General features: G+C 34.5%; 2 protein-coding genes and 1 long non-coding RNA gene across 4 annotated transcripts in view; 1 reads left to right on the forward strand and 2 right to left on the reverse strand.

The window, feature by feature from the left end:
* LOC105154091 (CD151 antigen) overlaps positions 1 to 14949 on the reverse strand; it is a 127595-nt gene extending 112646 nt beyond the window's left edge. Inside the window, exon 1 of one of the 2 annotated variants that reach the window (XM_011069367.2) lies at positions 14601 to 14949. The gene's annotated coding sequence lies outside the window, so the exon portion shown is untranslated. Of the gene's footprint in view, positions 1 to 14190; positions 14214 to 14600 lie in introns of those variants that run through there. The other variant, XM_087406940.1, reaches the window with a different exon arrangement.
* A 134-nt stretch (positions 14950 to 15083) lies between these two features.
* On the forward strand, positions 15084 to 17240 carry LOC147909328 (uncharacterized). Its single transcript, XR_015545338.1, has 3 exons — positions 15084 to 15268; positions 16270 to 16415; positions 17056 to 17240. It is a non-coding gene; the product is annotated as an uncharacterized LOC147909328 (long non-coding RNA).
* Positions 17241 to 18450: 1210 nt separating this feature from the next.
* LOC105154094 (uncharacterized) lies at positions 18451 to 22755 on the reverse strand. The gene is made up of 6 exons (XM_087407218.1): positions 22687 to 22755; positions 21401 to 21620; positions 20961 to 21197; positions 19948 to 20172; positions 19576 to 19656; positions 18451 to 19254 (listed from the first exon to the last, which is right to left on the reverse strand). The coding sequence occupies exons 1-6, from the start codon at positions 22753 to 22755 to the stop codon at positions 19241 to 19243; spliced, it is 846 nt and encodes a 281-aa protein (XP_087263344.1). The 3' UTR covers positions 18451 to 19240.
* Between the last annotated feature and the right edge of the window lie 1346 nt (positions 22756 to 24101).

Genomic DNA, 24101 nt, shown 5'->3' on the forward strand with positions numbered 1-24101 from the left:
GTAGGAAAAAGAAAAAAAAGAGGAAAAGAAGGGCGGAGGATCGCCTTTTAAGGCGGCGAATCAGCGAGATTTAAAGAGTTACGAGAAGTCCCGACGACATCGAACGGCACATAAAAGGCTATTAGCGTAATTAGCTGGCTACATGTAGCCTTCGAACAATCCGCGATCTTACGCAGATATCGAAATAAGAATGACGAAATTAATGAGGTGTAAATTGCGGAGATATGTTTTAATTCTGCTGACGCAGAAATTCGTCTCAAGGGAAACGATAGCAAAACGAGACGGCATTGATAAAGTACGAACGAGAGCGCGGAAATTGCAAAAAGTCATGCACTGGAAGAAAATGATCGTTGCAATTTCCACAATTTAACTATAATTTATAATCATCTTTGGTCCAAACTATATATTTTTTTGATAGAACTATAAATAGACTGTTCGACAAGAAAATAATATCAAAGTGAGACTATGAATGAGTTCTATTGGATGATCGCAATCATGGAATCATTCTTGTTGTTTAAATATTATACAAAACAAATGTGCTTGTGAGCGTCAAGTGGAATGCACCCTATATAGTCATTTCTTATTTTTTTGGACACTGAATACGAATCTCTTTTTTTAACTGTTCCATTACGTTTATTGCAAAAAAAGACTATTTTTACATATTTTGTCATATTATAATTATGATGTGATGTGCTGAGCAATTTGGAAAACGGATTCGTACTTACTCAACATTTAAAAAACTGTCAAAAATGACTGTTGTTTCGGTGTTCAAGAAAAAGTATCTTTTTTAAAATATTTAAAAATTTAATTACATAGAAATCTGAAAATAATTTTGTTGAATCATCAGAATAATTATTTATCAGACTAATTCAAGACGCTCAAACTTGTTGCTGGAATGTCAAAACTTTCTGCAGCATTGCTCATACTTGAGTTTTCTACGTAATTGTTTTGATTGTTCAACAAAAATTATTTTTATCTGTGTCTAGCTAAATTTTTAGATATATTTTTTTAGATACTTCAAATAAAATAGTTTTATCCGTAATATTATAACAGTAAAAATAATTATAAAAATAGAACTTTTAATCATAGCTATTTTATATCACGCAACTATAATCACAAATATCAAACACTTTTTTCTGAGAATGTAATAATGTAGCAAATAATGTAAAGAATGTTATAAAATGTTATAAAATGTGTAATGAGTATATCGCTAATTATATAAATCGACATTACATAATAATATATATAAATCTCCAAATAACGAAAATAACGGAAGTGAGAGATTGTATGCAATTTGAAAATAGTGAAACAGTTTAACGTGAGATATGTTAAACGTGTGTATTGTTAAATACTAGAATAAAGCAATGAGTCGATAATCACCCGGTAATTCTATACCGCGTGTAACATTTTGCAACGTAAACAAACGCGTGAAATCACAAACGCAACGCGATAAATCTTACGCGGATTCTGTTCCGCGTTAACCAATGAAAATTTATCATGTACGTACAATGAGAGGGTGGAACATTCATTTTAATTTGCAGGAAACCACAAATTTTCCGTGTGTACTCGGAATCGTTAAATAAATAAATGCGCTTTGATCGAGACACGCTGTTTCGTTCAAAGTGATTGCTGCATGCGCATTATGCTACATTGCATTGCATTTTAGTGGAATGGATTTACACATATATATCTATGAATTTTTTACCACACAGACATACCAACGTAGTTCGTCACGCGAGCGTTATAAATATCGCTCCAGATAAATCTATTATGAAATGCGCTAGATAAATCTATTATGAAATGAAGAAAAGAAGACTTATTAATTTTGGTCTCATTATTTTATCCCATGCGATACGTATTTATAATTTTCTTGCGGCAGTCGCGGACTTTGCGAGCGCACATTCACCTCCGTTTCACGCGCGCGACCGATTATTCCCGCGCGACCCACACGGGAAAGGTGACGCAATATTACAAACGCCTCTCTTTATCGCGCGAGATAATGCATCATTAAATCCACGTTGCCGCACGCGTGGTATGTAATAACCGATACGATGCGCTTCCGATCGTAAATTCTTGCAATTTTAAACTAACGTCACTTTTACTCCCTCGTACAGTTACGGCTTAAACTATTAACTTAGCGAACGTTGTCTCTCTAAACTTGTATATGTTTTACTTTTTACCTGTTTGAAAGAAAAAATGTCTATAACTATTATATTTCAAACTATTTTGCTTTTTATTAGAGAGAAACAGAATAGAGTGCTATTTTAAGAAAATTATTGTCACAATATCAAAGTTCAAGCAGTGTTAATTTGTTACTGAGTCATTTCTCGACTACTGCCTTTCAATGATTACGCAATTATTTTACATTCTTCACAAGCAAACTTTACATTTTAATGAATCACGATGCATCCGTTCTATGATTTAGCTAATGTGTAGGTTTGGTTTCTTTACGAAATTCATATTCTAGGAAAATGCCTTCGTCGAACTAAGTTAGATTATATCCAATTTCAAGTTATACATATCCAATTCAGCAAACTATCGATTTACTTTTTTATTCTAAACGCAATCCTGAACTGAAATTAAAACAGTAACAATCACAAATTAAATTAACAAGCAATTTAATGATAACGATGTTAATAAGCATCGTAAAACTGTAAATATTATTAGGCATTAAGATTATTAAACATAAGCTCAAAACGAATAAAGCATACTATTCTATTTACATAATTATATTGTTTACATATTGATATATACCTACTCATGAATCTAATGTCTGTTTTCTTTTACAATTTCTTTACAAAAAATATCTAAATCTTTTCACATTGAATGCCTAAAACGTTGCAAAATTAATATCTCTCATCCAGTCTACTCTATTTTTTTTTAATGAAAATTGTATTACGAATAAAATACTCTATTTGAAATGAAAATTTTATTACGGATGAAACAATCTTATGGCTTTTAAGAATAATACACATGGCCCGTTAACTTGACTTATTCCAGGATAAAAGTTAAACTCAGAAGACGAAGAATATGTAGGAACAAACAATTCCAATGTTTTCGAAATGAAAAACTTCCATATCATGAAACTTTCGAGCGTTAAACTTCTGGTGACTTTATCACGATTTTCGCAAGACGACAAGTAAGAAGATCGTGCACCTTTTAGGAACTTCATTACATTGATATCCGGATATGCGATAATCCAATGTACGGAACGTTACACAAGTCACGTAATTTTCCAAATTAAAAGATTAAGTGCGACCCTTAGAAAAAATCCAATGCTGCGCATTGGAGGTCAAGAGTGCACCTTCGCAATTCCAGTGTACAAACACGAGAAAATCGAAGTTGGAATGCAGTCGACCTCGAAGATGATGCCGGACGGATTTTTTATTTTTAATGCTTTCATTATGAACTATCTCGCGAATAGTGGCCGCGAAGATGTAGGTCAGTTTGCAATGCTACCGTGTTTCGCCTCGGGTTCATTGTATATATTATATTTCTCTTTTTCTCTATATGAAACACAACGCTCATTTGCTACAACATTTGCTACGACAGAACTAAAAAATAACAATTTTAAGTTTGTTTTATTATTTAATTGCAGAAAAAGAATGGAAGTATTAAGGAAGAAAGAAACAATATGCTTTAAAAAAAAAACTTCAGTTCTCTTATTACAATTCTTTTACAATTAGTTGTTACATTAAAATTGCATTTCAAAATTATTACAAAATCTTAATGATTTAAAACATTGAAATTTTGTTTTTTGAAAAACTATATTTTAAATTATGTCGTTGTCATAAATAAATGATAATATAATAAAAATAGATAATAACTAGATTCAATAGAAATATAGTAGATAAAATAATCCCCCCTTCGCAAATAGAAGTGAGTTATTAATATTTATCAAACTATGATCGCAAACTCTGATGCAAAACATTTTACACCGGGATATTTAGATTTCTGATCTAATCCTGTCGTTATTATTACACGCAATTTTACTCTTAGCATAGTATTGCATAGATTCGTTTTCTCGCGCACGCCTCGCCTTCATCCATATACATACACACGCGTATATCGATACATTTTATCGGAACGAAAGTTGCGCATTGCCGCGAGCCACGAGATGTGTATTGACTTTTCTCTCGTTGTATAGGGACACAATCTGCCGAGCAATTATTTCGGCAAAAAAAAAAACAATGCTACGAATGAATACAACGTAGACAAATTAGGTCGCCTTCCCGTCCTTCCCGTTTGTCCCCGCTTTTGCAACAGGTAAAAAACGAATGGCGCTTCGATAGTTACGATATGACTGCCGCGATATAACGAGATTGTTCCGCAATGTTACTCAAAAACAGAGCGGTCGAGGACAATTGAATTAATTTCTTGTAGGCAGAATCGTATTCCGTGAAATATGAACGCACAAGAATAAGAACCACGAATTGACTCGTACGAGAGAAGTTTCAAAGCTAATCAGTGGCAAAATTCTATCCCGTAAACTCGCGAGTCTGGAAAAAAACGCATTTGTATGCAGCGAAAAGATTTCATAAAAATTTCTATTAAAAGTTTTTCTTAACTTAATATGTAACGCAACAAAGAATTGTGCGAGGATATGACGTTCGTTTCTTGGGTACGCTTCATATGCATAATCCAAGAGCCAATTTGCTTCGTTATGATTGATCGGCGAATGAATAACGCGAACGTTATTCAACTGGCGAAAATAACAGTAGGTAAATGCATACTAAAAATATAAAAAAAAAAGAGAGAAAGATATCGCTATTTATTAAACGTTCTAGGATAACACACTCAAACGTTAAGATATTATACGTATAACATAATTACATTCAGAAACACTCAAATAAAATAATGAAAAATAAAGATATGGAAGAAAAAATAAGAGAGAGAGAAAATTGAAACATCAATAATTGTCAAACATTCAAATATTCAAACCCTGTTTCTCTCACAAAGGACAATTATCCTGTCACAATTATTCGAAACTGCGCGATTCGATTATTCTTGTGAAATGTGTTAAATACAAAAATTTAAGTGTTACATAGTTTTTTATCAATCCGATTTGAAATTTAAAAAACAAAATAATCCTTCAAAACTTAATGAGAATAAAAGAATATTTTCAAAACATTAAATTTTTGAAAAGTTTAAATACAGAATTATAAAATATATTTAAAAAAAACATTTCTCTATTCTCATCGCTTTGTTAATAATTGATCAGAAATCAAATGTAAACGTTAACTTGGAGATTGTTTTTTTTAAATCTCAAATTGGGCCGATATAAAAAAAATACATGCTTCTTTGATTTTTGTGTTTAACAATATTTCAAAGAGAATCGAATCGATTCCGGACAGATGCGATAAGCCTCTTGTCAGAGAAGATAAGTATAATCAGCACCAAAAGTCAAACAAGCCCATAGATTTGTAGAAGAGAGAAGTCGTAAAAAAGTTTTTATTGAACAGTGACTAACTCGACGCAAACAGCTTGGCGCGTGTCGAATCGCATTCGTCATTGCTAATTTTTCGATGAGTGCGAGACGAATTTGCACCTGTAGCTGTGATGCGAACAACGGTCTTCAATGATGCTTACGACGTGCGATTTGTCAGATAACGAAATACTCGATACCGGAACGAGCATAATCGCTGCACCTGAAGCGATTGTTAATCATCAGCAGCCGTCACGCGTAACATCGGCAATCCTTTTCCATTGACAGCGACAAATATTCGCGGCAGTGAAATTGAGGAGACGTCGAAGATTGCGAGTGCGCGTATCACATCTTGGCTCATAAGCATCTCTAATTGCAAACTGCGACACTGCAAGTATCGCTTAACAGCTGCATAATCACTTAAAAATTCTTGGAATTCGCATATGGCGGAGAAATATATATTTGGAACAAAGGTTCATTAAAGCGCTTTATTTAGCTCATTATTTATAAAAAATTTAACAATTACATCAAATATTTCAATAGAGCAAAGTTTCAACTTGTTTCAAGAATGTATTTTTTATATTGCGGTACAATGATTTTTAACGCCGGAATTACGAACAGTTTGGAAATCGAAATGTTCCTTTTATTTAATTCGCGTGAACTCGGTAACAAAAAAAATTAAGAATATTATAAGAATATTAAAAAAAAAATTTTATCAATAAGAGAAACGCCTTTGTTTTTAATTTGTTGTTTTTATATTTGCCTATGCAATAACAAAAAATTATGTAAAAATTACTTTTAACATTCGAAGTTCCCAAAATACAATAATAATAAACGATATCGATAAGTAACTTTAACATTGCCCTCAAAACTCAAGATGTGTATATTAAGGATAACTTACTTAATTCATCCACGTCCGATGCCAATAATAACTTTTATATTTGGTGAATACTTTGGCTATATAAAATTTGTAATATACGTAACGTGAACTATTTTCAATACTGGCAGTGTATATCGGAATATAGCTGAAGTATGCAAAAGTTCGGCACATATCAGTACGCTTCGAAAAAAAAAGCGAGCTTTTTTTTTCAAGATCTTTTCGGTGAGACGGAAATTGGTTATGTTCGGTAACGGAAATAAAAGAGAGATGCGTACCAGAGATGATCTCCCATCGCGCTGCTTTACGCTGTGAAATATTCATTTTCTTTCACCGGAGTAAAATTTTAAATAGGATCTCCCCCGGACACAGGGTCTCGAGGTAAGGAAGGGTCGTTCAGGATTTAATTTAAGTTCGCAGCAAGTTCGTGCCAGGTCGAGCGTATTCCAATGGTATATAATTTCGCGCGTCGTTCCGCATGTTGGAAGCGAACGAACCGAATATCGCAGTGGGTCGCTTCGCGTCGCGTCGGTTGTTGCTGCTGACGGCACGTAGGGCAACCGCTGTGCTGTGTGCCGATGACGCGGGTATAGCTAATGCGCGCCAGATAACGATGATAACGAGACACTTGACACCCAAAACGAGCACACTCGGTTCATCCCACCTGCGAAGCAACTGTTAGCAACGACGGCGTAGGATGAAGCGCAACACTCCGGCAGCATGTCGCTCTCGCGCAATCTATCACTACCAGATTAATCTACACACCCGTTTCTTCTTACTTTAACCTGATATTATCTTATTAAGTTTTATCTCTCCTTATTTTTTAAAATTATCACATCTATCAAAAAATCTAACTTATATATTATTAATTATTTATCCACATTCTAATTAAATCTACTTAAATATTAACTTGTAATTTTTATTTAATATGACAGACCCAAGTGCATTGGATTTAAACTCCAATTATAAAGATTTTTAATTAACTCTTTTATTGAAAATTAATACTTGATCCCTCTCCCTTCAAAACTCTAACTCCCCTACCTATGCTGAATATTGTAGCATACACTGAGAGAAAAGTTATATATCTATTTGTGATTATAATTACTGGGTACAATTATTATGGTTAGAATCTTCATTTTTGTATAAGTTATAATGTTATAGTAATAGTGATGATTATATTCATAGTTCTATATTTAAAATGTATTTGGTACTGTAACTGATTATATCACTTTAATAATCATTTGGTGAAAAAATCATTGTAAAACAATTATTATTGTTTAACAATGTGCTTTTAATTATGTAAGGATTTTTGTTATTTAGTATTTAACAATAAATATCCTTTCGTAGTCCTTTATCTATTATTTATTTTAGTTTGAAATTATTTTATTATTGCACTACAGTCACAAATAACAAACACTTTTCTTTCATAGTATGAATTACTATACTTGAAAATATATATATATCAGGTTACTTCTCGCTCTGATGAAGTGAACTGGAATGATTACGAAACATAAGCAATATTGGCATTGAACGATGTATCAAGATACAGAGATAACTCGTAAACCCTTCTCTTCGGTAGCTTTTTCCTCGTGGAAGCCTCAAAAGTATTATAGGTGGATATATTTTATTCCTTCATCAAAGAAACTTTCATTTGCACTTATACTTATCTCGCAAGAAACATATCAAAACAAATATAAAAATGTGAAAATACCTGACAATGTACTTAGATATATTTAACATTAAGGAAACGTGTAATTTCCTATACAATTAAACTTTTCATAAAATTCAGAAAGATTTGTTTTATTCAGAAATTGAAGTTTTCTTTATCGCGGAAATTAAAATTTACATCGCATAAAAAGAAATTTCGCTTAAAGTAATTTAAAAATGTGTCGAGCAAAAAACTCTCCATACATAACAATGAATAAATCTGACGTAGCGCTGTTAGATCGTCGCTACGTGAATTACTACTTTCCGTCATCGCGATTTGCGATACTTCGTTGGCACCGCCACCACTACAGCCAGGCCTAGATCTTTTAGCGTCGGCGTAAATTTATCGCGCCGAGCCGCGTCGGCGAACAAGGTAAATCAAATTAGAAACGTATTCGCGATACGACGTATTCAGCACGGCAGCCTAGATCCGTCACGAAGATTATTTTAAGGGGCAGCCTCAAGGCGGCAAAACGCTACAACGATGAATATGAAATGAATGTGCGAAAGAACTATACTGAAATCCTTTCGCCGCGGTGCTCTGCATAACGAGAAAATGACTTTCGGTGTGGCTTTCTCTATCTATCTATCTCTCTCTCTCTCTCTCTCTCTCTCTCTCTCTCTCTCTCTCTCTCTCTCTCTCTCTCTCTCTCTCTCTCTCTCTCGCTCCTTTTCTCGTGCGATTCAGTGAACTCCATATAATGAAAACCGCAAGATGCCCTCAAACTGGAATTATCAGTCACATGCTTCTGTGCTTCTTCAATTTCATATACGGTACTAGATGCACTTTAAATGTATTTTAAATATCGTGCTACATTTCCACAGTCTGAATGTTACAGTGAAAAAAAATGTTTTAATTATACCAACAAACGAATTGAAGAATGGCATTTTGGTGAGGACAAACAAAATTTCTTTTGTCTAGGCTGTAAAATTAATAGAATTATGGTAACCAAAAATTTTCAATTTTCGATCTCACCAAAGTCCTATTTTTATTGAGCTCTTTTAATGGTTTAAACAGAATATTTTTGTCAGTATAGCAATACTTGAAGCTTTTTATTACGTAATTGATATAATTGATAAAAAATAAATCATTCATTCTAATGTTCATTATAAGAAAAAAATATATTTAAATAAATTCAGTATTTAAAAAAATGTAATTGTATACGAGCAAACTTTTTAAAGTTGAGAAAAAAATTTTTTTTTATGTAGAAACCAAAGATTTTCTTTATCATGGAAAACAAAACTTATATTATATAAAAATAAATTTCGTTAATTAAAAAAATGTGTCGAGCTAAAAACTCTCCGCGTAAATAATAGACTAAATCCATAGCACTGTTAAATGATCGCTGTGAGACAGACGATTTATAAGAGATACTATAAATTTTAATCTTTCTATATATATACACAGAAATATATAGAAATATTCTCTTGTATTTACTAATTTCTACAGAGGCGCGATCAAACTAAAACTGCCTGTTTACAATTCCATGAAACGATTTCGCTTTAATCCCGGAACAGCGCGACGGCGAATTTTTGGAGCACCGATGAATCTCGGAGCAGGGATGCCTAAGCTCTTTCATAAGACCCTGCATTTGAACCCCGTCACATCGCCCAGGCGAGCAATGCGTCGACCGGAAGGCTCGCCTTATTTCTCCGGCAACTTTGGCCGAGGGAGAGATAAATCCCGTCAACGTTCGCGGCAACTTCCAAGCTCGCGGAACCGAATAACGGATATTACGGTGGAGGTGGAGTGGAGGCTCTCCTGGCTTCGGCTTGGGAGCGACAACTCCGGGAGACTCGAATAAACCTCGAATTGTGCCGCATGCCCGACCGGCGCGACACGCAATATCCCAGGAGAACGAGACACACGTGGCTGGGAGCTGGGAGTGCTGGGACACAAACCGGTGTTACACAAACGTCGCTTTAACGCGAGAGCCTGTTCGATGTGTACTCCACCACACTCGCGCGCGGAATATTTCGGTGCCCCGTTGGGATGGAGAACACCCGCGGGATGTTTTAGTTTACAAGCTCGACACGTTACTTAAGGGCATATAACTAAATTTCCGCACAAATACATAATTTACGCAACAAGTTCGCTAATCTCACAATCGCTGCTGTACTTACCGAAATTCTCACGCGTTCTCCTTTTAGGAAAGAAATTAATACTCAACTCTCTCTCTCTCTCTTTCTTATATTGTATTATTTATCATGTTTTACATTTTATATTATATGTATATATCGCTTATATATTATATATATTATATATCGTACAGTCTGTTATCTCTAACCAGGGATGGACAGTATTTGAAAGACATATATTTAAAATACGTATTTAAATACATTTTGTATTTCGTATTTGAATACTTTTTTTGAGAGTATCATGTATTTGAAATTTGTAAATACTAAATACGTTTAAATGATGTAAACATTGCTTTGATTGAAGTCGCACCATTGTTGACTCAATCTAAAGTGCGTAATGCACGCATGATGTGCATAAATGCATCAGTTATCCTTGTTTACATTTGATGAACAACAAGCTCTCGTTGTGTCTCAGCCAGGAGTGGGCAGTATTTGAAATACACGTTTAAATACATTACGTTTTTACTTTATTGAGAGTACTTTGTATTTTGTGTTTGAATACTTTTTTGAGGTATTTTATATTTTATATTTAAATACAATTTTTTGAGTATTTTGCCCACCCCTGTCTGTAATCTTCTTCATTTTTGTTTACTTTTTCTTTATCATTATTTATATAAGTATTTAGTTTTCTAATATTATATAAATTTTATGTTGTAAGTATATAATATTTTTAGCGTTTGAATGCCATCTCAATAAATAGCGACATCCATCTTTCTCTCTTATCTATCCTTCTCTAAACTGCATGAATCTATTCTCCGAATGTATTATATTACTGTAATCTCATTATAACTATTATCTATAGATATATACTTGTATAATTATATTAGTAATGCGTAAAAGAGAAGTGACAGTTTAAACACAACATACACGCCCACAAGTTTTTTTAACGTTTTTTCTCAAACGCATCACAAACACGAAGAAATTATTTAAAACATGAAAGCTTCAATAAAAGCAGTCCATGTCAGCTAAGTTAGTGGCAGTTGTTGGATTAATTTTGCTAATGAGATCGAAACTACTCGGGACGTCGCGTCGGTACCACCGAACAGTTCAGAACTGTGGCAAGAGAGGAAGTCGCGCGACGTTGTACGCGATGGATTTCTTGTTGACTAACTGCGTCTCCTTCGCAGGCTGTGACAACTCGAACCGGTACAACCGGAAAGAAAGAAACCGGCAGAATTCTCTATTTCTTCCTCCGTCCCACCTGTAATCTCTTTCTCCGCGCATTGTCGAAACAAGTACGGATTATAATCAGATCCCGAGGCACTTAAATCTCTCGGAAAAACGTCGGTCCGCGCTCACGTATAGGTAACCTCGACGATATTCTCTTTTCTTACATTTGCACAAAGGTCAAGTATGTGCTGCCGGCGTTATGCGAGAATGAGGCAGTCACGTGTAGCGTTGAGTGCGCGCCGCTTTTCCTGGATTATCTCCGGAAGTTCCATAAGCGCGAGCACGTTTATTACGATAAACGACTTTAGCATCAAGAGCCCGACACGTCCTTTCCATTTCATTCTTCCACTCAAGGCACAAAATGATAGAGATTTTATATTACGGAATGAACGAACGATACGAAATATTAAAACAGTGCTTTATTGATATTCCGTTCGTATCTCATTTACAAAAATGAGGCTAAATGAGGTAATTGACTTTTTTCTCCTTTCAAGCGGAAACGAGAGTGCGTCGTTATTGATACAACAAAGAGAGGCCGAGAGAAAGAGAGACATGTCAATAATTCCACGTCAATACGGCGAAAATGATGAATAGCGTTCCGACTGGTTTTATTAATGAAAAAAAGCTTGTCAGCCCTCGAGAGTAATACTAGTTTCAATGGTCACCCATACCGGGGAATGCCCGAGACGTAAATAGAATACGCACGCGCTTTCTATTTGTCGTGTTTTTATCCCCGTCAGCGTATTTGCAGTTCGGACTTCGGAATGCAAAGAGCGACCAGCGCACCCCGATTTTTTGGCTCGCGTATTTGCTCCCTGCAGATATGAAAAATTTTCACGCTCAAATGGACAATCTAAATTTACCGGGTGCGAGAAAGCGCTGACCAGGGTGGGTTCTAAGAATAGTCACATTTTCCAGTTCGCTGTGATACACCTGTGCGTCCAGTCGGTACACTCGGGGAAAATTCACATTGCGCAAAATGTTGGACAATTCATAATGTTTATCTAAGAAGAATGCAACAAACGTGCGTTTTCCACGAGTAATTTTACGAGGTTTCCTATTGTTTTCCTAATGTATCTTTTATTTACTCTGCGATGGATGGTGGACGCGGAGAGCACGTTGCGTAAATAAAATTTCGGTAAAGTATCGTATTCATTTAATTAAATTAAACATATGGCATCCCCGCAAATAAAATGATACAAGTCAAAAATATAAAACTGTTCAGAAGAGAGAAAAAAATTATTATATATATTTTAAGATTAATTATTTATTACGGCAGTATTAAATTTTAATATATACACGTCAATCTTCAATTAAATAAACATACGATTGGGTCATTCGTGTCTTGTATATTTCTTTTTATTAAAGTAGCAACAATTGATTATTCATATAATTTTTTTAAATACACAACGTTACAAATGCTTTCTAAAGACATTAAAGTATGTAAAAATCACTTAATAATTTCTGCATATTTGTAAAAACAATGAAAATTAATCTGGAACACGAATCCACTGTATGTAGTAAAAGACCTGAGAATCGTGCGTACTAAAGGTTAATTAAGAACTAATAATAAATATTGCTTACTTCAAGTTTTCTAGAAGTAGTAATATATATATATATATATGTTAATAATGAGATATCAACTTTGTTACAGTACTATATTACCAGAAACTTTAGAAACTATTTTAATTTGTCATTTTTTTGTATCACTTTTATTTAAGAAATATTTGAATTGAATTTATAAATTATTCATTTTTCCTGATTAAAGATGTATTTAGAACATGATTAGCATTATTCGAAATTCAAATAATTTCGACTTATATCGATTTTTATATTTATTTGATTTTTATACTTGTATTTTATTGTAATCGGATGCTACCACTTTATTTCGGAGACTAAAAGGCGGATTAAACCGTGTATGTTTTCGATACTTCGTTTAACGTAGCTTTAAAAAAAAAAACAATCGTAGAAATCGCGGATGTGCTCTGAAATCGAAACCTTACATCAGAATCTGGCCATGAGCAATTTCGTCAAAACAAGAATGAGAAAGAAAAATATATGCAGGATATATATTCTGGATTAAATCATCGTTACATTTAAAATATAAATTTAGGACATCAAAATAAACAAAATAGTTGAGAAACTGACGACTAGGTATACGTGATACAATAATTAGATTTATCGAATTTCGATTTTACAATACGGAGTGCTCTCGGGAAAGAATATCTATGTGAATATGTCGCTAGCTGAGTACGAAGTGAATTATATGAGCAAGAAATTAATATTCACAAGACGAGCAGTAATCTCGGATAGGTCGTTTATGAAAATGATAGTATATTTAACGACACCCGCACTTAATATAAATTAGCCATCATTAATATCGCTAGTTAATACAAAATTTTTCTCTAAAAATTTGCTCGTAAATGTTTCGTTTAAGATCGAGATATTCTTAAGTTATAAAACAATAGAAATTTTTTTGTTCAAAACCTATCGATAAGAGAACGAATAACTGATTATGCGTCTGTATAATTTTTCCGTCTGTATAATTTTTACGCTTGCATTATCCGCCATTATTGTGATGATTAAAGATCGTTAATGAGCACTTTATGCACGTTTTGCTTCAAAGTAACAAAACCAAAAGTATTTCGACATTGTTCATTCCTACAGTTCTGTAACTTAAGAAGTCAATAGTCAAGTCTCTTTAGAAAAACGAAATATTTACAAACAAACTTCTAAAGGAAAATTTTATTTGTTTTAAGATCCTAAATTCATATTTTAAATTTGGCGAGAATATTTTGTATACTCTGTATCTTTTCATACGCTATCTCATTCTAACTTATATTATTTCATATGCTTTCTCATTATAACTTACTGAAATTGATGAAAACGATAGGTCTTTCGAAAGTTCGCCATTTCGTAACCAGACTCTGAGTACTCCAAGTTGTAGTAGGTGTCTCTACTCCGAAGTGGAAGACCGCGATCGCGCGGTCACGTGATCGCGTCATGCGAACAATTCGAAAACGACGCGACGCGGCGTCGAGTGTTTCTTATCTGAACTATGTCCGGACACTCAGGTATCATTTTATCTTTGTTCTTCATCGAATGCTAAACAAGGATAAAATGATAGTTAAGGAGCACTCGGAGTGGGAATCTGTTTCTGGGACTTAGAGTGAATTCGCTACGCTCTGCGCCGCGCCACGCCGTTCGTTTGTCGCTTTGTCGCCCGTGCACGCGTGTGTGATGTTGAACATACATATACATATACATATACGTGACACTTACCTGACGGTTTTTTGAGATCTCGCACGGCAGCCACAAGCAGCATCCACCGACGATGATACCTGGCGACGCGCGTCACCGCCGCCGGCGTGGAACTCGCGTAATGGCGTATCTTGGCACTGACCCGATAACGAAAGAAGGAAAAAAACTCGATCACGCTTGTATACGACACTGACTCGCGACGTGTCTCTGATCGACGTACGTCACCTCGCGACGGACTCGCGATGATCGAGAACGACGATCACACGAATGACAGTGTATGGCAACCAACAGATTGCCTCGACTGACGGAGAGTTACACGCAAAATCCTTCCACGACGAAGGTCGAAGCGCGACTGATTTGAAGTGCGCCGCTATCGCGCGCGGCAATGGTTCGCCGTGAAGTGCGCGCGCGTCACTCGTCTCCCTTCCCCTTCCTCTCAAGCTCTCTCTCTCTTGTCCTCGCTGCCTGCCGTTCTTCCTTGTGTTCGCTTGGAGCCCGCGATACGTATACCTGTCAATCTCTCACGGGCGGTCTCACACGATTATTTCCTACGCCGGCAAGTTAAACGCCCGCCCGCCCGCCTCTGTCATTTGCAATTTTATAATTTCGCCCAATTATCGTCTCGTAAAGCTCGCTGGGACTGTGTCAAATAAGCGCTTAGGCTCTTTCCCGTGCGACGTATGCTTGAAGTAAGTATGCCCTGAGAACGGAAAGCAGTTCTAATTTTGCACTATGTTGCTGCGTTGATAAAAAAAGTGATGCATTTCAACATTGACAGCTTATTTTTAATGGAATATTTTTGAAACTCTGAATTTGAACAATATTTTTAATTTGGATACTATGTATAAATATGTTACTTCTATAATCTATTATTTATTTCTGTAACTTTACTTTCTTTCCATAGGTATTACATTTTCAATCACAATAACTGTTATTCTTTATCAAAGTTGCTACATTTTTCCACATAAATAAATTACATATATCGTTTTTTCACGAAAATATATCAGTCTTTAGGATTGATTTTCTTTTATCTTAAAAGTACTATTTTCTTTTTACTTATGTCGCTTTTTTTATCAACCCAACATATATCTTCTATTTTTTCTCTCGTTTACTTGAATCCTTTATTTTTTTTCGCGAATCGATATTCCGTTGACCTTGATGCAACTTCGCATGATGTACTTTGATTTCTGATCGCGTTCAGATATGTATGTAATTTACAACTTCGTAATTCCGTGTAATTAGAAGCTCGTAAAGAATAGTTATAATCGCATTAAATATCGCTACTTTTCAATTATATCGAAAACAAAATACAAATTCGATTTTATGTGATATATTTCCGCTGTTTACGACATCCCGTTGTATGTCTCCTTGGCGTCATATGATTATTTTCAATTCTAACAGTCTTCACGAGAATAAACACATTCGCGATACATAATTTTATGATCCGACACAATTATCGTCTCATGAAAATCATTAAAATGTATCAAACGCCTCTTTATCTCCTCATTTTCAACATGCGAATATTGGGCCTTGAATATTTCAATTATCGCTCATTGTTAATGATGAATTTTCTATTCGCGACTTTATATGATGATTTAATAATGATGCCGTTGCATGAAATTATCATATTATTATTATTATTAAACACTTTCACATTACCGCGTTACATTTTCAATTTTGATTTATGCAGGACATGCTAATGTTTTATGCTGGAATTGTTACGGAAATCATTTACGCCAATTATTTACGACATATGATTGCAAAATTAACTGAAGTGTAGCCATGAGCGCAAATTAGCATTTACAGTCAAGATCAAATAATCAGCGATGGACAAAGGTACAATATATAATTATAATTTTGATGTTTTGCACCGATTACAATTTTATTATGTGAGAAATGAGCTTTAATACGCGTATTTTATTTCCCATTATCCGCAATACTAATTTATTATTAAGATATTGATTATTCTCCTCTTACATCTCATATGTGTGTGTAATTCCATAATACTTATACGTACGGGAAATGTCACATGATTAACAAAGAGATTCCGCTGTGATGGAACGCACAGTCATTAAAAACTTTCATATTTCATTATATTATATTTCCAATTTTGATTTATACAGAACATATTAATGTTTTATACTGGAATTATTACGGAAACGCTAATTATTGATATATGATCGCAAAATGAACTAAAGTGCAGCTATGAGCATCGAATTATCATTTACAAGATTAAATTTACAAAATCAAGATCAAATAATAGATGATGGTTAATGATAATGATATCATTGTACATTTATAATCTTGATGTTTTGCGCCGATTACAATTTTATCATGTGAAAGATCGACTTTAAAAAACATATTTTTACACATGTTTATCTCTCCCCATTGTACGTAATTCATTATACGTAAGATATTAGTTATTTCTCTTTTATGTGTACGCATACATCTTATATACGTATATACATGCGCATAGGAAATGTCATGAACGGCAAAGAGATTCCGCGGTGATAGAACGCACAATAAGACAGCGCTATGTAGACTCCATTACGAAAGGGTATCCATTGTGTCTTTCCGTTGTATGTACGTGTCGTGAAACAAAGCACGACAAAGGGCAAAACACGTAGCGAAACGATAAACAAATGGTTGTCAAGCCCCCAAAAGAACCCACTGTCGCCGGCAATAAGCATTGAATTATGGCCTAAGAAGTAATAAGATCTGTATACTATATAAATGGATCGTTTAAGGACGATGTTATTGTCAAACGTGAAATATAAAAGTCAAATTTATATCGATATTAAGGAATGTTAAGCGAATTCGCTCACCTGCAGTATACACTAAAAGTTGCTACAATACAAGCAAAGTTAAATATAAAAGCATATATAACAAATATTTTAAATACTCAATAATGATATTTAATCGCGTTATTTAATAGAATATTTTTCTTCAAAGTTGATTGTGAATGCATTTAAGTAATTTATGAAACAGCCTTTTTTTTAGTTTGTCACGTACTTAACACATAGGTATTGTGTAAAAAAAACATAAATAAAATGAATATTTTCAAATTTTATTTTCTATTGAAATGCTAGACATTAAAGCCTATTCTACAATGTGCTCTTTGTTTCTTGTTTCTTGTTTTTTTACCTTTTACTTTTTTCTCTTTTGCAACCATTTTATCGACATTTTGTATTATTTTATTGAAAATTGTATTTCTTGCTACGTATTTCTTGTTTCTTTTGAAATCCGTTAATTTCTATCTCGGACGATATAAAACAAAAAACTGGATGAGAGACAAAAAGATGTAAAAAATAGCAAAAAACGAGAAACAGGAAACAAAAAGCACATTGTAGAATAGGCTTATGGAATATAACACAGTACTAAGCAAATGTATGTATCCCTATAAAAGAAAAAGTTCTTGCATACAAAGTAAAAGAAATCTCGGAAATGTCATAATAAGAGTGAGTTATACCAATCCAATATAGTGACTGAATTGAATGACTATAAGTTACATTTAAAAAAGTTGAAATATTTGCAAGCAAAAGTTGAAATATTTACAGGTAACGTTTTCTTCGACATGTATTAATTGTAAAAAAGTTTGTTTGCAATAATGTATATACAATTCTATGAAATATATCTCATATCTGTAAAAAATAAAATAGGTATTTATCTTGCTAGAAATAAAATTTTATTTCGCAATTTAAAGAAGGATTTATTTCAGTGAGATAAATTGTATTGTATCTCAGAAGTATCTTTTTCTCGGTAATATTACACTTTAAACAACGCAACAAACTAATTACGAATAAAGAACGAAGTACGTTTTTTATGATGGAATAGAGAGTCGTGCCTGTTGGACAAGGAAAATAACGCAATAGTCGAAGAAAAAGTTTTTATTACGAAATCCAATTTTTTGTATACATTTCTTGTAAATCGTTTCCGGTATATCGATGCCGCGTAAAGAGAATTGTGATGTGAGAGACGTGCCATGGATTATTTACAGGATTATTCCGACGCAGAGTTAGTTATTCGTACTGTGTTGAGTGTAATGCGACGAGTAACGATTGTTTGATTGCGCATGGTGGAAAAGTTGTTCGAGCGAACGTGACGAAATGTGTGTAGATGCACGCTCGACGTAATCTTGATTAGCAATCGCGACATCGTCGAATAAGGACAGCATCCTTCCTTTCCGTTCTCGGCATTCTAATGACGCGTGTTTTTTATAACGAATACGAGGCGAAAATATGAGCCCCATGTCGAGTCGGCGTTTCTCGACCACAAGACATATCGTGTCCGTGACACGCGACCCTTTCTCGTGCATTCATTTCTCTCCTTTTCTTTTTGTTCGTTTTTTTTTTCCTTTGAAACCTCATGCGGCACGTGCGAGTTTTCGTGATGCATGAGTGATGAATATGCAAGACGTGAGCGATGGAAGTGACGGCGACGAGACGGCGCGCAGCGACGGCGACGATGGAGATGGTAACGATGCTGACGATAATGGTAATGATAATGATGATGACGACAAGAAAAGCGCGATCCGCGATGTCAGGTAGGATACTGGTTCCACATACATCCGTATCTTTACCGCTGTGTAGATGTTCCGCAAAGTTTGACGTCAACGAGAGGAGAGTATGCGACAAGATGACCCCTCGTCTCCACTCTTTCAGTTACGATGCGGGTGCTACATGGTGAGAAAAAAAAGAGAGAGAATATTAACGTGGGAAGCGACCGCCGTGGCATGTAGATAGATAGGGTGCAGAATTATTAACTAGAGCTAAGATGATAAGCCGATGATAAAGCCGAGGAGAGTAGCTCTCATCGATTTTCCTCCGAAATTGTATGAACACTGTAGTGCCGTGGATGATGTCTGATCGGTGCGCAATTCGCGCAGTTCGCGGCATGCCAAAAACGCTAGAGTTTTGTTTTTTAGTTCACCGAATGTGATGATTTGTTTTTTTAGTCCTTTGCATTTTATATTTTATACTTGAAGGCTTTGACATACCGTTCATGATGTATTTCGCGCTCTTTAGCGCGGGACTGCCTCTGATGCGGATTGTAACTCGCAATATCAAAATTAGATTAGCTAAAAATTAAGTTAAGAACGCAAAATTAATACGACGCCAATTTTGTCAGGTGACGTAGAATTGGCGATCAAAAAATTCCTGTATCTTCTCTTTCTTTCGCAAAATGTGAAATGTTTAATTTCAAAATGTTCATGCCAATGTTCCAATAAAAAAATAGATCGTTTTACAAAATTATTAGATTTATAAAAAAAGTAGAAAAAAGTATCTAAGTATAAAAAGTATCTTTCGAAAATTTCACTGTGTAACCTGAAAAGTAATATCAAAAGTCAAATCATAGATGTTTCACGTACTTTCGGTCGGCGCGGGTGTAGCTGGAACTGCGGGAGTCGCATCTGTGGGTGCAGCTGCAGGTATGGCTCCTTCAGCTGGTGCGACCGGTGCACCTTCTGCTGGAGGAGCAACTCCTTCTGCTGGAGGAGCAACTCCTTCGGCTGGAGGAGCAGCTCCTTCGGCTGGAGGAGCAGCTCCTTCGGTTGGAGGAGCAGCTCCTTCGGCTGGTACTGCTGGTGTTGCACCTACACAATTTTTTTTATCTTACTGAAGATAGTAAAATTTTTACATCACAGATTCATTAATGCAATTTCCTATTGCAGTACGCCCATTTGCAAGCGAAAAACTATATAAAAGCTGCGACATTAATAATATATAAATATTGGCAATAGTTGATCGACGTAAATCTTTTAACATGCAAAAAAGACATTTTAAATCATTTTTTTAATTTCTTTATAATTCTTCGACAAGCAGAATGTTTTGTTTTGTATTATTTTAATATTAATTAGCATAAAGTAATATTGTTATAAATTGACAACAAAAAACTTTTATTACCGATTTCATTTAAACTTTTAATTATTTCTGCTACAAACGTGTTCTATACGGAACATACGCGGTGTGTGTTTATGGTTAAAGAATTAATGTACAATGTAGATTTTATTAATACAAAAAAATCAGCTCTCTAAATCTGAATCAGTGGATAATCACTGATATCAGTGTAAGTATGTCACTGGTAATCAGTGAATTAAATGTGCGATACCTAACTTAGCTAATTTTTATTATGTGATCTAACTAATCTTGTTTTAGTGTTTAAATTCAATGAATATGGTATTGGAAGATTGAAATTAACGTGCAAGGATCAATATTTTAGTTATATAATGCTCAAACATTCTTTCTTTTTTAGTTAAATTTCACTGATTATCAAGTACAAAGTATGCTACTGGATAATTAGTGACAATCCACTGATCCAGATTTAGAGAGAGAATAAAATAAAAGAATAGGATAAAAAAAAAATAAATAGGATAAAATTAACCTTCAGCTGGAGCTGCGGTAGGAGCTCCTTCTGCGGGTGCACCCTCTGCAGGAATAGCGGTAGGTGCAGAACCTTCGACCGGAGGTACTCCTTCAGCAGGCACGCCTTCTCCTGACGGGGCCGTTCCTTCTGCAGGTGCAGCTCCTTCTGCTGGTGGCGCTGCACCTTCCACCGGCGGTGCAGCTCCTTCTGTAGGTGGTGCGGTCCCTTCTACGGAGGCTACTGCAAGTGCGCCTTCTACATAGTATACAAAATGGTGCATTTAGAAGGCAAAATTTAATGTTCTCTTCTCTAATAACTATAAAAAAGATAAAGATGGCGCGTTGTGTATCAGATTTTCGACAAAGAAAAATTTTCTAATAAACAGACGAATCGCTATGCCATGAAAATATCTTGAAAACTGTCGTATATTTCAAAATATTTAAGGCCTAGGAATTTACCAGCAGGTGCTGGAGCAGTTCCGTCCGCCGGCGGGACACCTTCAGCTGCTGGCACAGGAACTGCTGGAACTCCTTCGGCTGGAGGTGCCGCAGCAGGAACTGGTGCGGATTCCGCTGACGGAGGTACGGGAGCCGGAGGAGTTGGGCTTGGCGCCGGTTCTGGAGTTGGTGTTGGTTCCGGTGGTGGTGGTTCCACAGGTACTTCAGCTTGTTCGCCTTCCTACATGGAAAACGCATACTTACTCAAAATAAATTAATTATTAGGCAGTATCTTTAACATCTAGAAAACGTATTAGTTCTATAGCATATTGATTTTATATATTTATATATATATATATATCAACAAATTAATATTATTTTAAAGTTAGCAGAAAACTTGAAAGTTCGATCATATACAATAATAGCATTTCTTTTCAAACGCGCGCGATTTTTTTCCAAGCTGAAGATAATCACATAAAAGTAAAAGAGACGCAAGGTATTTTATTAAGTATCGAGAATAGGATCTGAAATATTTTAAGTATCGAGAATAATATCTGGAATATTTTCACATATTTTCTCAGTGATGAAAAAATATGAAATGTTATTGTAAAATATTGTTTTATATGGATATATATATATATACATCCATATAAAATAATATTTTACAAAAGAAAAAAATGTTAAACAATATATATATATATATATATATATATATATATATATTGTTTAACATTTTTTTCTTTTTTAATAACTATTCTTTACAAAAGCTCTAATTATGCAATTCCATTGAAAACCCTCCATTAAAAAACGTTATATTAATTAAAATTTTTATTTTTTATAACTATCATAAGCTATTTGACATGCTTATTGAATTTCTATTTGTCTTTTCAAAAAATTGTGATTAATCCATATCCGTAATGTTTCCAAATACGAATAAATTGGAAAACAATCAATAATATATACTGTATATAATAGTAGTGATTTTAAATCTGGGATAGACCATATAAAACACACCAGGTCGACATTTACATAAAAAGAAAGTGATTCCCGGGTTAAAACTAAAAATGCGATTGATAACCGGATTGATCTCGTTATGGAGATCGACATGAAAAGCGCTCCCACGAATAACACAGAATAGCGCGTGCAGTTGCAGTGCAAGCCATCACCGACACGCGTATTAAATTGCGTGATTAACGGTCAACGCGCACATTTTGCAAATGTACTCGCATTAAACTACCGTTTATAGATATGTCATTTGTCCTGCTCTCGATAATAATGCTTTATGCAATGTTCGGCCACGAGCTTACGACGCGCCGCGCGCTTCCCGGACCGTGGCTTCGTTGACGGCGTTTTGTGTCATAAATCATCGCGGCCATTGTGATCGGCGAATATTGTCAAGATAATTAAACAATGTGCACGACACCCGATATGATTATAAATACGATCGATTGCGTGAAACCCGCGTTGAACGAGAGGATGGCGGAGGAGGTTACGCCAGTATGTCGGAAACGATCGATGGATCCCGAAAATGAATTACGTGATTGTGAAAATCGATACATATAGCGTACGATTGAGTGAAAAAGGACACTCAATATTTGCCCAGAATTGATGTAATGAGGCTTTGTTGGAAGTGCCATTTAATTGGATATATTAATGTCCATTATCGGGACACAAATTAGCACGATAATTAATAATAAACGCAAATAAAAGAGACTATAACCTCAAGTTAAACATAAAACATAATACGTAATTTTCAAAATCTGTACGAACGAACAGAGATTTATTATGTGAGAGATTTCAAATATAATATTTTTTATTGATAAATGTAAAAAGGCAAATATGGAAAAAGCAAACGGGATTAAATTTTTTTCTGTAAATTAATTAAATAAATCATATCTAATTACAAGCACATCAATGATAATAATAAAATAAATTGTTGATCAAAATTTGTTTTCGACGTGCGTTGTATTTTAGAAAATACTAATCGGTGCAAAAACTTTTCGCAAATGGGAGAGGGGAGGGGGGAGAAATGAACAGATCTATAAATCAATAAAGCAAATCGAAATTGTCAAAGCACATATAAGAGCTTATGTATCATAGCGAACGTGATGAAGCTGTGTCGAAAGCATCACTCAATAGCGAATAGTTACAAAGCGAAATCCAGTTAGTGACATACCTACCATATCTCTGAATATTGGCTTATCTGGAAATTAAAAAAACTTTTGGCATTATTCTTATTATTTAGCGCTGTGATGTATAGAAATACAAATCTTTTACAGTATATCATCTATGTTTTCACGAAAAATTAAACTAGGAGTCAAAATAATAAGAAGAATGCCAAGAGCTATATATGTTTCATCAAACCGTTTAATATTTTCGATTTGAATCAAAAGTATTTAATTTTTGATCGTAATAAAATATATAATATAAGTAAGAATACATAAATATTTGATAAAGATATTAATAAAAACGGTTTTTTCAATAATTAATTTCGAAAAAATGCTATTATGTATGCATCTTATATCATTAAGAATATTAAGTCTCTTTTTACACTAACTACTTGACGAGAAATGAATAAGATAATTAACATAAAACATGAAACATGTATAAAATGTCGGTTATATTATCTTATTATACATTTCAAAGGTCAAAACAAAACAAAAACTCTCACAGAATATGGAAGGAATATGAAACAACATAGGAAAATGACCACACATAGAAA

The sequence above is a fragment of the Acromyrmex echinatior genome, chromosome 6 (assembly GCF_024713525.1).
Source record: "Acromyrmex echinatior isolate Ae372 chromosome 6, ASM2471352v2, whole genome shotgun sequence".
Lineage (NCBI taxonomy): Eukaryota > Metazoa > Arthropoda > Insecta > Hymenoptera > Formicidae > Acromyrmex > Acromyrmex echinatior.

Coding starts and splice junctions, on each gene's coding strand:
- LOC105154094 (XM_087407218.1), bottom strand. CDS start 22,755: ATGGCCGCGATGATTTATGACACAAAACGCCGTCAACGAAGCCACGGT. Junction 21,621..22,686: donor CGGGAAGCGCGCGGCGCGTC/GTAAGCTCGTGG, acceptor TTTTCCATGTAG/GAAGGCGAACAAGCTGAAGT. Junction 21,198..21,400: donor AACTGCTCCAGCACCTGCTG/GTAAATTCCTAG, acceptor TATACTATGTAG/AAGGCGCACTTGCAGTAGCC.